General features: G+C 37.8%; 1 protein-coding gene across 3 annotated transcripts in view; it reads left to right on the top strand.

Annotated features, from left to right (window-relative positions):
* Window positions 1-10353: 10353 nt before the first annotated feature.
* CDADC1 (cytidine and dCMP deaminase domain containing 1) overlaps window positions 10354-15705 on the top strand; it is a 43692-nt gene continuing 38340 nt past the window's right edge. For all 3 annotated transcript variants that reach the window (XR_009498715.1, XM_059902938.1, XM_059902937.1), the window contains exons 1-2: window positions 10354-10549; window positions 11286-11383. Coding sequence is in view for 2 of the 3 variants with exons in the window: in XM_059902938.1 (XP_059758921.1) it covers window positions 10468-10549; window positions 11286-11383 (180 nt within the window). In the remaining variant the exon portion in view is untranslated. The remainder of the gene's footprint in view (window positions 10550-11285; window positions 11384-15705) is intronic.

Here is a 15705-nt window from a genome sequence, read left to right as displayed (position 1 = left end):
GGATATGGGGATATATGTATACATATACCTGATTCACTTTGCTGCACAGCAGAAACTAACACAACACTGTAAAGCAATTATACTCCAATAAAGATGTAATAAGATTAAAAAAAAAAGAAAGAAAACTATTAAATGGGAAAGCTACCAGTAAAGGCAAACATACAGTAAAGGTAGGAAATCATCCACACACAAATGTGATATATAAACCAGTAATCCTGACAGAAGAAGAGTACAAATGCAGGATATCTGAAATGCATTTGAAATTGAGAGATCAGCAACTTAAAACAATCATGTATATACAGACTGCTATATCAAAACCTCATGGTAGCCACAAACCAGAAGGCTATAATAGATATACATACAAAAAAGAAAAAGGAATCTAAACACAACACTAAAGATAGACATCAAATCACAAGAGAAGAGAAGTTCTCTTGTGAGGAAAAAGAGGAAAGGAAGAAAAAAGACTTACAAAAACAAATCCAAAACAATTAACAAAATGGCAATAAGAACATACATATTGATAATTACCTTAAATGTAGACAGATTAAATGCTCTATGTCCAAAAGACATAGACTGGATACAAGAACAAAACCTGTATATATGCTCTCTACAAGAGACCTGCTTCAGATCTAGAGACCCATAGAAACTGAAAGTGAGGGTATGGGAAAAGGTATTCCATGCAAATGGAAATCAAAAGAAAGCTGAAGTAGCAATACTCATATCAGACAAAATAGACTTTAAAATAAAAACTGTTACAAGAGACAAAGAAGGACACTGCATAATGATAAAGGGATCAAATCAAGAAGAAGATACAATTGTAAATGTATGTGCACCCAGCATAGGAGCACCTCAAAATATAAGGCAAATGTTAACAGACATAAAAGGAGAAATTGACAGTAACACGATAACAGTGGGGGACTTTAACACCCCACTTACATCAGTGGACATATTATCCAGACAGAAAATCAATAAGGAAACACAGGCCTTAAATGACACATTAGACTAGATGGACTTAATTGATATTTATAGAGCACTCCATCCAAAAGCAGCAGAATACACATTCTTTTCAAGTGCACATGGAACATTCTCCAGGATAGATCACATGCTGCGTCACAAAGCAAGCCTTGGTAAATTTAAGAAAACTGAAATCAAGCATCTCTTCCAAATACAACATTATGAGATTAGAAATCAACTACAAGGGAGTTCCCTGGTGGCGCAGTGGATAGAACTCCACACTCCAGGGGAAGCCTGGGTTTGATCCCTGGTCAGGGAACTAGATCCCACATGCATGCTGCAACTAAGAGTTCACATGCCGCAACTAAGGAGCCTGCGAGCTGCAACTAAGAAGCCCATGAGCTGCAACTAAGACCTGGTGCAACCAAATAAATAAATAAATATTTTTAAAAAATCAACTACAGAAAAAAACTGCAAAAAACACCAACACGTGGAGGCTAAACAATATGCTACTAAACAACCAATGGATCGCTGAAGAAGTCAAAGAGGAAACAGAAAAATATCTAGAGACAAATAAAAATGAAAACATGACAATACAAAACCTATGGGATGCAGCAAAAGCAGTTCCACAAGGGAAGTTTATAGCAACAAAAACTTACCTCAGGAAACAAGAAAAATCTCAAATAAACAACCTAACCTTAAACCTAAAGCAACCAGATAAAGAAGAACAAACAAAACCCACAGTTAATAGAAGGAAGGAAATCATAAAGATCAGAGCAGAAATAAACGAAATAGAAATGAAGAAAACAATAGCAAAGATCAATGAAACTAAAAGCTGTAGTGAGGTGGATGGACCTAGAGACTGTCATACAGAGTGAAGTAAGTCAGAAAAAGAAGAATAAATACCGTATGCTAACACGTATATATGGAATCTAAAAAAAATGGTCATGAGGAACCTAGGGGCAAGACGGGAATAAAGACACAGACCTACTAGAGAATGGACTTGAGGATACGGGGAGGGGGAAGGGTAAGCTGGGACAAAGTGAGAGAGTGGCATGGACATATATACACTACCAAACGTAAAATAGATAGCTAGTGGGAAGCAGCCGCATAGCACAGGGAGATCAGCTCGGTGCTTTGTGAACACCTAGAGGGGTGGGATAGGGAGGGTGGGAGGGAGTGAGACGCAAGAGGGGAGAGATATGGGGACATATGTATATGTATAATTGATTCATTTTGTTATAAAGCAGGAACTAACACACCATTGTAAAGCAATTATACTCCAATAAAGATGTTAAAAAAAAAGAAACTAAAAGCTGATTCTTCGATAAGATAAACAAAATTCATAAACCTTTAGCCAGACAAATCAAGAAAAAAAAGGAAGGGGGGCCCAAATCAATAAGATTAGAAATGAAAAAGGAGAAGTTACAACCAACACCACAGAAATACAAAGGACCATAAGAGATTACTACAGGCAACTATATGCCAAGAAAATGGATAACCTAGAGAAATGCACAAATTCTTAGAAAGATACAATCTCCCAAGACTGAACCAGGAAGAAAGAGAAACTATGAACAGACCAATTACAAGTACTAAAATTGAATCTGTGATTGAAAAACTCTCAACAAACAAAAGTCCAGGGCCAGATGGCTTCACAGGCAAATTCTATCAAACTTTTAGAGAAGAGTTAACACCTATCCTTCTGAAAGTATTTCAAAAAATTGCAGAGGAAGGAACATTTCTAAACTCACTCTATGAGGCCACCATCACCCTTATACCAAAACCAGACAAAGATACCACAAAAAAAAGAAAATTACAGGCCAATATCACTGATGAACATAGACACAAAAACCCTCAACAAAATACTACTGAACCAAATCCAATGATACATTGAAAGGATCGTATACCATGATCAAGTGGCATTTATCCCAGAGATGCAAAGATTTTTCAATATCTGCAAATCAATCAGTGTGATATATCACATTAACAAATTGAAGAATAAAAATCATATGATCATCTTAATAGATGCAGAAAAAGCTTCTTATAAAGTTCAATATCCATTTATGATTAAAAACTCTCCAGAAAGTGGGCATAGAGGGAACCTACCTCAACACAACAAAGGCCATATATGACAAACCCACAGCTAACATCATACTCAATGGTGAAAAGCTGAAAGCATTCTCTCAAAACAGAAACAAGACAAGGATGTCCACTCTTGCCACTTTTATTTAACATAGTTTTGGAAGTCCTAGCCACAGCAATCAGAGAAGAAAAAGAAATAAGAGGAATCAGATTGGAAAAGAAGAAGTAAAACTGTCACAGTTTGCAGATGACATGATACTACACATAGAAAACCTAAACACATTACCAGAAAACTACTAGAGCTCAACAATGAATTCAATAAAGTTGCATGATACAAGATTAATACACAAATCTGTTGCATTTCAATACATTAGCAACAAAAGATTAGAAAGAGAAATTAACAAAACAATCCCATGTACCATTGCATCAAAAAGAACAAAATACCTAGGAGTAAACCTATTTAAGGAGGCAAAAGACCTGTACTCCAAAAACTATAAGATGCTGATGAAAGAAATTGAAGATGACACAAACAGAAAGATATACCATGTTCTTGGATTGGAAGAATCAATACTGTCAAAATGACTATACTACTACCCAAGGCAATCTGCAGATTCAATGCAATCCTTATCAAATTACCAATGGCACTTTTCATAGAACTAGAACAAAAAATTTTTTTAATCTGTATGGAAATACAAAAGACCCTGAATAGCCACAGTAATCTTGAGGGAGAAAAATGGAGCTGGAGGAATCAGGCTCCCTGACTTCACACTATATTACAAAGCTATGGTAATCAAAACAGTATGGTACTGGCACAAAAACAGGAATATATATCAATGGTACAGGATAGAAAGCCCATAAATAAACCCCCACGCCTATGGTCAACGAATCTACGACAAACGGGACAAGAATATACAATGGAGAAAAGACAGTCTCTTCAGTAAGTGGTAATGGGAAAACTGGACAGCTACATGTAAAAGAATGAAATTAGAACACTCTTTAATACCATACACAAAAACAAACTCAAAATGCATTAAAGACCTGACTGTAAAACCAGATACTATAAAACTCCTAGAAGAGGGGCTTCCCTGGTGGTGCAGTGGTTAAGAATCTGCCTGCCAATGCAGGGAACATGGGTTCAAGCCCTGGCCCGGGAGGATCCCACATGCCACGGAGCAACTAAGCCCGTGCGCCACAACTACTGAGCCTGCACTCTAGAGCCCGCGAGCCACAACTACTGAGCCCGTGTGCCACAACTACTGAAGCCCGCGCACCTACAGCCTGTGCTCTGTAACAAGAGAAGCCATGCCAATGAGAAGCCCACACACTGCAATGAAGAGTAGCTCCTACTTGCCACAAATAGAGAAAGCCTGCACACAGTAATGAAGACCCAACACAGCCAAAAATAAAAACAAATAAATTAATTAATTAAAAAAAAAAAAAACTCCTAGAAGAAAACATAGGCAGAACACTCTTTGACATAAATCACAGCAATATTTTTTTGGATCCATCTCCTAGAGTAATGGAAATAAAAACAAAAATAAACCAATAGGACCTAATTAAACTTAAAAGCTTTTGCATAGCAAAGGAAACCATAAACAAAATAAAAAGACAACCTACAGAATGGGAGAAAATATTTGGAAACAATGCAACCAACAAGGGATTAATCTCCAAAATATACAAACAGCTCATACAGATCAATATCAAAAAAACAAACAAACAAACCAAACAACCCGATCAAAAAATGGGCAGAAGATCTAAATAGACATCTCCAAAAAAGACATACAGATGGCCAAAAGGCACATGAAAAGATGTTCAACATCACTAACTATTAGAGAAATGCAAATCAAAACTACAATTAGGTATCACCGGTCAGAATGCCCATCATCAAAAAGTCTACAAATAATAAATGCTGGAGAGCGTGTGGAGAAGAAGGAACTCTCCTACACCGTTGGTGGGAATGTAAATTGGTACAGCCAGTACGGAGAGCAGTACAGATGTTCCTTAAAAAACTAAAAATAGAGCTACCACATGATCCTGCAATCCTACTCCTGGGCATATACCTGGAGAAAACCATAATTTGAAAAGATATTTGCACCCCAGTGTTCACAGCAGCACTGTTTACAAGACATGGAAGCAACCTAAATGTCCATCAACAGATGAATGAATAAAGAAGGTGTGGTATGTATATATATACATATATATATATAATGGAATATTACTCAGCCATAAACAAAGAATGAAATAATGTCATTTGCTGCAACATGTATGGACCTAGAGATTCACTTCATACTAAGTGAAGTAAGCCAGTCAGAGAAAAACAAATATCATATGATACGGCTTATATGTGGAACCTAAAAAAAAAATGATACAAATGAATTTATATACAAAACAGAAACAGACCCACAGACATAGAAAACAAACTTTTGGTTACCAAAGGGGAAAGAGGAGGGGGAAGGATAAATTAGGGGTTTGGGATTAACATATACATACTACTATATATGAAATAGATAACCAACAAGGACCTACTGTTTAGCACAGGGAACTATACTCAATACCTTGTAAAAACCTATAATGGTAGAGAATGTTAAAAAAAACAGAAGAATATATAACTGAATCACTTTACTGTACACCTGAAACTAACACAACATTGCAAATCAACTATATTTCAATAAAAATTAAAAAAAAAAAACCAACACTAAGAGGAACCAGGGCTACTTGGGGGAATGGTTGATTCCAGGTCTGGGGCAGGGAAGGAACATGATGAGCCTGGAGCATCTTGCTGCACCAGAATGTAAGAAAATGCTCAAAGAATGATGGGGTCACATCAAAAGAATAAAGGAGTCAACTTATAGCGGATTTCATCAGCCAAATGTGGGACAATTTGAGAATTAAAATAAATAACAGATTACAAGCCACTGAATGAAATAGGAATTCACAAATCCATACTGATATACATGAATAAATGAATGAATGAGGAAGAGGGAAAAGCTCTTCCTTATAGTAGAATGACAACTACTACATGTAGAAGAAATGATGGAAACAGAAAATCACAATCGGACAACCATCACGATGGTAGTTAATTCATGTGGGAATCACCAATAGATGTCAAAGTTGGTGCGTGCGGGTTTAACATATATAGGGTATTGGCATAGTTTTGGGAGTATCTCCCCACAAAATACCTATAAATTACAAAGGGAAAAATAATGACTTTATGGTGTAGAACACTGACAGGCACTAACTTGCCAGATGATTGAGGTTGGCATCAACAGGGGTGGGATGAGTTAACACAGAGTTGCTTCCTGAGGTCATCCATGGAAAACAGCACAGCATCTTCTGCAGCATTCCCACCTGAGTCTGGTTGTGAGGAAACCTCAGAATGACCCTGGTTGACAGAAATCTTACAGAATGAAAAGCGTGTACCCTTTAAAACTGTTAATGTTGTGAAACAGAGGGAAAGACTGAGGAAAATGTTCCAGGCTGAAGGAAACTAACAAGATGCAAAACTCAGTGATTCTGGATGGGATGCTGAACCAGAAAGGAAAATGACACGTTGAAACACTTTTTGAAATTTGAAAGGGCCTGTGGGTTGAACAGTAGTGTCCAATCGATGGTGATTTCTTGTTTTGGATGGATGAATTAGCATGAGTTAGAGTCCTTATTTGGGGGCAGGGTGGAATTGAGTATACTGTCTTTAACCTGCTCTCAAATGATTCATAAAAAAGAATGAGGGGGAGTGGTGTACAAAGGTAAGAGAGAGAGAAAGAATTATAAAAGATAGTGTAAATGTTGTAAAATGTTGAAAACTGCAAATTTGGGGAGAAGATATGGGAGCCCTTTGTACTGACAAGAGGTGAAGTAACAGGCAAAGGATCCATGATTGGCGGGTAATTTAGTAATATGTACAAATTTTGAGAAAAATATAACTTACCAAAAACTGACCAAGAAGAAATAGACAGTCTGAGTAGTCCTTTAACCAATAAAGAAATTGAATTAGTAGTGAAATATTTTTCCATTTAGAAGACACTAGGCTCAAATTGCTTTTCCAAGAGAATTTTAATAAACATTCAAGGAACAAATAATTCCAATCTAACACAACTTCTTCCTGAGAAAAGAAAAATAGGAAACACTACCCAACTCATTTAAGAGGTTGCCCTAATCAAGACATCAAAACCAAAGATACCATGGTAAATTACACACTAAGCTCACTCATGAACACAGATTCAAAAATCTTAATAGGATATTAGCAAATTTAATCCAGCAATGAATAAAAAAATTACCCATAATGACCAAGATGGGTCTACCAAAGGAACACAAGGCTGGTTTAACATTAAGCAATCTTTTAGTACAATTCACCACATTAATTGATTAAGGGAGAAAAACTATAGGATCATATTATTAGATGCAGAGAATGCATTTGATAAAACTCAACATCCATTCATGATAATAATTCTCAGCAAGACAGTAGAGAAAGGACCTTTCTTAAGCTGATTAGAGGCATCTACCGTGAGCATTTAATAAAGTTCAACATCTGATTAAAAAAAAAAAGAAATAGAAGTGAATTTGCATAATATGATAAAGGACAGCTATCAAAAGCCTACAGCAAAAACCATACTTTAAAGTCTAACATTGAAATAGTTTCCTCTAAAATCAGGAACAAGAAAAGATGCCTGTGCCTTTATCTCTACTCAACATTTCCCTAGCGATTCTAGAGTGCAGTAAGACAAGCAAATGATATAAAAGCTTTGAAGATTAGAAAGATACAAATAAAATTTTCATTATTTATAGATAATATAGGTTCAGTCTAGAAAACAAAAGAAACTAAAAATAAATAGTATTAGAATTAATAAAAGTTTAGCAAGATTGCTTAATATAAGATTAATATATAAAAATCACTTGCATTTCTATATATTAGGCACAAATACATACAAATACAATTTTTAAAAAGATGTTATTTATAATAGCAACAAAAAATAAGATTAAATCATAAAATATATGCAGAATCTTTGTGGAGAAAAATTTTAAAACCTTTTGAAAAACCCAATATACAAAGTTAACACAGATACACCATGTTCAGGGATGGGAAGCCTCTATATCTCAAACTGATCTATAAATTCAATGCACTTCCAATCAACACGTCAGAGGAACTTTTTGAGGAATGTGACACTATGATTCTAAAACTTACATGGAAGATTAAAGGGTCAAGAATAACCAAGAAGGACTTCCCTGGTGGTCCAGTGGTTAAGACTCCACACTTCCAATGCAGGGGGCCCGGGTTTAATCCCTGGTTGGGGAACTAGATCCTGCATGCATGCTGCAACTAAGAGTCCACACATCACAGCTAAGAAGTCAGCATGCCACAACTAAGAAGCCTGCATGCCACAACTAAAGATCTCACATGCTGTAACGAAGATCCTGCAGGCCGCAACTAAGACCCGGCACAGCCTAAATAAATAAACAAATATTTTTTAAAACATTAAAAAAAAAAGAGAGAATAACCAAGATATTCCTGAAGAAAATAAAGTGTTTTTTGTGGGGGGGGGGGTAAGGGGGCAGAGGTGTAATCAACCAATGATATACAATATAGAGCCCAGAAACAGACTCATGTGTATATGGAAATTTGATACATGACAGAGGTGACATTGTAGATCAATGAGAAAATAGTGCTGGGATAACTGATTATCCAAGTGGAAAAAAAACTGGATCCCTACCTCACATCATACACAAAAATAAATTCTAGATGAATGAGGATACAAATATAAAAGGAAAAACTTATGGCTTTTAGAGGAAATATAAAAGTTATTTTTTAAAAATGGAGGTATAACTGACATAGAAAAATAAAAAAAACTTTATAACCTTGGGTAGAAAATGCTTTCTAAAAAGATACAAAGATACAAAACCCATTTAAGAAAATTATTTGTACATTTAGCACATTAAAATAAAGAACTATGCACTGAAAAACATCATTAAGTGAAAAAGCAAGTGACAAATGGGGAGAAGATATTTACCGTACACATACCCAACTGAGAATGAATATCCGGGATGTATAAAAAATGCTTACAAATGAATAAGAAATAACTACCAAATAGAAAAATGGTTAACAGGTATTTCATAGAGAGGACACATGTATAGCCAATCTATCTAAGTAGAAATCAGGGGGAATCACAACCACAAGATATCATTTTATGCCAACCAGATTGGTAAACATTAAACGTTTGACAATACCAAGAATTAGTGGGGATATACAGCTATGTAAATTGGCCCAATCTCTCTGGAAAACTTTTCAGCATTATCGGGGAAACTTGACAACAACAACTCAAGAATTCTACTGCTAAGTGTAGTCCCTAAAGAAACTCTTTCATATGAACATAAGGAGACGTATATAAAAATGTTTAAAGCAGCATTGCTTGCAATAGCAAAAAGCTGGAGATAGTGCAAATGTCTTTTGACTCAAATATGGATAAATAAATTGTGGTATATAGCTACAATGAAATACTATACAGCAGTGACAATGAACCACAGTCATACCCATCAACACTGAAAATTCTCTCTTTAATCCTTTACAAAATAATGTACTTTCATAATGTTGGCTTTTGCTTTCAGAGTCTCGGAGCAGTTTTTGTGTCTCACTATTTTTAAGTATTTCAAGTTGTGATAGCGCAAGTTGGTGATGGAAAACAGGCTCTGAGTCACTGGTGGAGGGAGGGGCTTCATTTTGAGTCATGCCTAGGACACTTACAAAATAATAAATTGCACTGGTCACAAATCCACAATGTCAGGTACTTCTCAGATTTTCCAGGGGCCACTTCCTCCTATCTTCAATTTTCCCACAACTACAGTTCTACCTCTTAACGTCTTCATGTGTTTAATAAGAAGCAGAACGTTCCTGTGGTGGTCCCTGGCACTAAGTTCCCCAGGACTGGCCAATCTTAGAGGATAACAACAATCTGGACCGCCCAGCTCCCACCCCGTTCGTCTCCCAAATTCTCCAAGACCTTGACCACGACAGACTGGGCAGGTTTCCATTTCAATTCTCCTTCGCTCTCTGACCAAAACTCCCATGTATGCGAAGCCCTCATCACCCTCTGAGAGTCTGCGCAACTTGGGACTTCGAGCCAAGACATCCTCAAGCGACCAGATTTCAGCAAAACCTACGAACACAGTCAAATACAAGTGTCAAATGATTTATTGTGTAGTGTTTCCTACCTACACGGTCGCGCCCGAGGAGCAGCCCTGTATTGCCTCATCCACGCCTCGCCGTGACGTCACACAGGGCGCCGGGAAATGGCCGCCGGGCTCCTACGTCATTCGGTCGCGCAGAGTTGGTTGTTGCTGTACAGTTGCTGGGAGGAGGCGAGAAGTGGGGTAGCTGGGGCGAAGGATCATGCAGTACAGCGAAAGGTTTCCAGGGCAGCAGAGGCCGCTGGGCTGGCGATGAAAGAAGCAGGGCAGATGCAAAATCTGGAGAGCGAGGGGGCCGGACGGTCAGTCAGCACCCAGACTGGCAGCATGACCGGTGAGTGCCCCGAATCCTTGTCCCGCCACTCGCCTTTCTTTCTCCTCTGTGCGTCTCCCGCCGTTTCACTCTGGGTTCCCTGCCTGGCCGTCTTCGCCTGCGTTTCTGCTCCTGGGTGTCCCATCCCTGCCCTGGGCGCGTCCCCACCTCGGTCACCGGAATCCCTTGGCCCGGCTGCACTGGCTTTTGAAGTTGCGCTCACTACTCCCCTTTACTTTTCCTCCCAGCACCTGGAGCTGGGATCGACGAGCCTGCAAATTCCCCAAACTGTGTTTTTTATTCGATTTCAAAATTAACCGCACGCGACGCTTTCCTGTATTTCAACTGCTTTTCCTTTTAAGGTCACCGTATTTTTAGTTTTGGGTTCTAACCACTGACCTTGTTGCAACGCTTCGTCACAGTGCAAAGTAAAGGTTGCTCCACGATGATCTCAGATGCAAGGACTTTTCGTAACTTTTTTTGGATTGTTCCCATAGCTACGTGTATCAGCTGTACTATTTTCTTCTGCTGGGTGAAAGAGGGCCCAACTTTGGAAAGTGCTGGAAGAGGTTGCCGGCAAGGAGGTTGAAATCAGTCTTCTGATAAGAAAGTGCTTTGATTCTCTTGCACACGAATCCTTTCTCTCTGCCTCCTGCTAAAACAGCTGAGCTAAGGCTGCAGCACCCAAGTGGCATTGAGCTTAGTTCTTATTTTCATCATTAGTAAAATGTTAAAATGTTTGCCCTCTCTTTTGCAGGTGAAATACCAAGGCTTTCTAAAGTCAACCTTTTCACTCTGCTCAGTCTCTGGATGGAGCTCTTCCCAGCAGTCAAAAGTCAAAGACAAAAGTCTCAGGTATAATTTGTTTCCTTGGACAGTTTTTCCCCTTAGACAAGTGGTGGTCTAAAATTTTATTTTATTGCTCTAGTTTCGGTCACACTTAAACTCAACAAGGCTTCAAATTTGCAAAATACCTTCATGGTTTAGTGTGATACTTGCAATTCATAGCTGTGATAGTTTCTCTTTCCAGTCTAAAAGTGGAATACGTAGTTACCCTCTCAGACTGCCATCTGTATTTTCTTTGGTCAGGTGTCTGTTAAGGTCTTTGGCCCATTTTTTAATCAGGTTGTTTGTTTTCTTACTGTTGAGTTTTAAGAGTTCTTTATATATTTTGGAGAACAGTCTTTTATCAGATGTGTCTTTTATGAATATTTTCTCCTAGTCTGTGACTTGTCTTCTCATTCTCCTGACATTGTCCTTTGCAGAGAAGTTTTTAATTTTAATGAAGTCCAGCTTATCATTGATTTCTTTCATGCATCATGCCTTTGGTGTTGTAATTAAAAAGTCATCGCCATACTCAAGATCACCTAGGTTTTCTCCTATGGTTATCTTCTAGGAGTGTTATAGTTTTGTATTTTACATTTAGGTCTATGACGCATTTTGAGTTAATTTTTGTGAAGGGTGTAAGGTCTGTGTGTAGATAGGGAATTCACTTTTCATGATAAAATGATATCTATTGGAGTAGTTTTCTCCCAAGACCTATGTAAAATGTTTTATAAATAATAAAACATTATTTAAAATATTATGCATTTTTATTCCCTATTTTTCAACCACTCCCGTAACCCGCACCCTGGCTCCACATATTATTAATGGCTTTGAGAAAGTTCTTCATTTTCTTCATGGATTTTGAAGTCCTTTATTCTTTCTAGTTATTAACAGCTTAGTATTATTTTATGAAAGTAGAAGACTTCTAAGCTGTTGGGTTTTCTGTTTTTGTTTTTGTTTTTTTGGTTTGTTTTGGTTTTTGCTGATGAAATTTCTCTTGAAGAGACAGATTAGAAGCAAATGTTTAGAGATTTACGCCTTTTAAAAGTGCATTTAAAAAGCTGGGCTTTGCAGTGGAGTGTTATTCAACCACGGGAAGGAAGGACATCCTGCCATTTGCAGCACTGTAAATGGACCTTGAGCACATTATGCTAAATGAGATAAGTCAGACAGAGAAAGACAATTACTGTATGATCTCACTTATACGTAGAATCTAGAAAAGCCAAACTCAGAGAGAGTAAAATGGTGGTTACCATGGGCTGGGGCAGGGGGGGACAGGGACAGATGTTGTTTAAGGGTACAAACTTATGAGTAGTAAGTAAGCCCTGGAGATCTAATGCACAGTGCAGTGAATGTAGAAAACAATATTGTATTATAATCATCAAACATGCTAAGAGATAGAGGTGCTAATTATTATTATTGTTATTATTTTATTTATTATTTATTTTTTTTGGCTGTGCCGGATCTTAGTTGCAGCACGTGGGATCTTTGTTGCGGCATGCGGACTTGCTGGTTGTGGCATGCGAACTCTTAGTTGCGGCATGTGGGATCTAGTTCCCTGACCAGGGATTGAACCTGGGTCCCCTGCGTTGAGAGCGTGGAGTCTTACCCACTGGACCACCAGCGAAGTCCCTAGAGGTGCTAATTATCGCTACAATGGCAATCATATTACAGTACATAAATGTATCAAATTAATATATTATACACCTTAATTTTGCGCAATGTCATATGTCAAGTATATTTCAGTTAAAAATAAATTAATTAAAGGCTGGGCTTTTTACAAATTGAGTAATAATTTTGAAGAACTTTTTTTTTTTTAATTAATTATTTATTTATTTATTTTTAGTTGTGTTGGGTCTTCGTTTCTGTGCAAGGGCTTTCTCTAGTTGTGGCAAGCGGGGGCCACTCTTCATCGCGGTGCGCGGGTCTCTCACCATCGCGGCCTCTCTTGTTGCGGAGCACAGGCTCCAGACGCGCAGGCTCAGTAGTTGTGGCTCACGGGCCCACTTGCTCCGCGTCATGTGGGATCTTCCCAGACCAGGGCTCGAGCCCGCGTCCCCTGCATTGTCAGGTAGACTCTCAACCACTGCGCCACCAGGGAAGCCCGAAGAACCTTTTTGAATATCAAGATTTGGTCTCATTTTAATTCAATTCATTCACACCACACACACACACACACACACACACACACACAAGAATACATCCTGTTCTTTTTCAGCAGAGAGGCACATTAAATTAAATAAATAATTCCATTATTAATTGCACATGATGTTCATAAAGTTGATTAAGATCTTTTTCCTATTAAGAGAAGAAAAATGTTCTTTAAGCTAAAGTAATAAATTTCTTTCACTTAAATTATTTATCCTGCTTTTGCTATACAAATTAAGTCACAGAAACTCTAAGATGCAATTTCACACGTACTTGTATTGGAAACATTGCTTTTGACACTTTACAAACCTTTGTCTTTTTAAAAATAAAATATTTTTATGTGTTACGAAAGTAATACATGTTTATTATTTATAAAATTGACAGAAGAAAAAAAAATCCCTCATAATTCCACCACCTAGAGGCTACTAACATTTTTGTGTTGTTTCTCAATCTTTTTTCTCTATTTCCTTTACTCATTTGATATCATTTAATTCTGGATCCTGCCCTTTTCACTTAACATAGGAAAATCCTCATGCTGTAATACTATTATAAACACTGGAGTGGCAACTTAGTCTTATGCTTTGGGAGTAGCCAGTGGTTTCTCAGTTAGCTTGCCTGGGTTCAAATCCTGGCTCCATCTCTTACTAGTTGTGTAACCTTGCGTGAGTTACTTTACCTTTTTCTGTGTCATCTTCCTCATCTGTAAAATGGAATGTTACTGGTACATACTACATGGAACTTTTATTGAAAAATGAATGACAATATTTGTAAAGGTCTTAGATAGTGCTTGGCATATACTATGTACTTTATGTGTTTGTTATTTTTATTTTATTTTATTTATTTATTTTTTAAAGTAGAGGGAAGGATTATTTATTTATTTATTTTTGGCTGTGTTGGGCCTTCGTTTCTGTGCAAGGGCTTTCTCTAGTTGCGGCAAGCGGGGGCCACTCTTCATCGCGGTGCGCGGGCCTCTCGCTATCGCGGCCTCTCTTGTTGCGGAGCACAGGCTCCAGACGCGCAGGCTCAGTAGTTGTGGCTCACGGTCCTAGTTGCTCCGTGGCATGTGGGGTCTTCCCAGACCAGGGCTCGAACCCGTGTCCCCTGCATTGGCAGGCAGATTCTCAACCACTGCGCCACCAGGGAAGCCCCTATTTTATTTTTAAACTCAGTTTATTTAAACTAAATTTTTTTTAAAAGTTCACCAATTTCTCCTACCCCCACCCTTATCTTTGTCAACCACCATTCTGTTCTCTGTGTCTGTGAACTTGGGGGTTTTTGTTTGTTTGTTTTTAGATCCCACATATAAGAGAGATCATATGGTATTTGTCTTTCTCTGTCTGACTTAACTTCACTTAGCATAATGCTCTTGAGATCCCTTTGTGTTGTTCCAGATGGCAAGATTTCATTGTTTTATGGCTAGATAATATTCCACTGTGTGTGTATGTATATATATATGCCACAATTTCTTTATCCATCCATCTGTTGATGGACACTTAGGTTGTTTTCATATTTTGGCTTTTGTAAGTAAATGATGCTTCAGTGAACATTGGGAGTGCATATGTCTCTTCAAGTCAGTGTTTTCATCTTCTTTGGATAAATACCCAGAAGTGAAATTGCTGGATCATATTGTAGTTCTATTTTTAATTTTTAGAGGACCCTCCATACTGTTCTCCATAGTGGCTGCACCAACTTACACTCTCACCAACAGTGCCTGACAGCTCCCTTTTCAGCACACCCTAACCCCAACACTTGTTACTTCTAGTCTTTTTGATAATAGCCATTCTGACAGGTGTGAGGTGGTATCTCATTGTGGTTCTGATTTGCATTTCCCTGATGATTAATGATGTAGAGTATCTTTTTGTGTACCTGTTGGCCATCTGTATATCTTCTTTGGAAAAATGTCTATTCAGATCTTCTGCCCGTTTTTTAATTGGATTTGTTGGTTTTTTGCTATTGAGTTGTATGAGTTCTTTATATATTTGGGATATTAGCCTTTTGTCAGGTATGTGATTTGCAAATATTTTCTCCCATTCAGTAGGTTGCCTTTTCGTTTTCTTGATGGCTTCTTTTGCTGTGCAGAAGCTTTTTAGTTTGTTGTATTCCCAGTTGTTTATTTTTGCTTTTGTTGCTTTTGCTCTTGGTGTCAGATTCAAAAAATTGCCAGAATCTATGTCAAGGAACTTACCACCTGTTTTCTTCTAGGA

The sequence above is a fragment of the Balaenoptera ricei genome, chromosome 18, assembly GCF_028023285.1.
Source record: "Balaenoptera ricei isolate mBalRic1 chromosome 18, mBalRic1.hap2, whole genome shotgun sequence".
NCBI lineage: Eukaryota > Metazoa > Chordata > Mammalia > Artiodactyla > Balaenopteridae > Balaenoptera > Balaenoptera ricei.
Note: the sequence above shows the minus strand (reverse complement) of the source record. Positions and strands in the feature narration are given on the sequence as shown.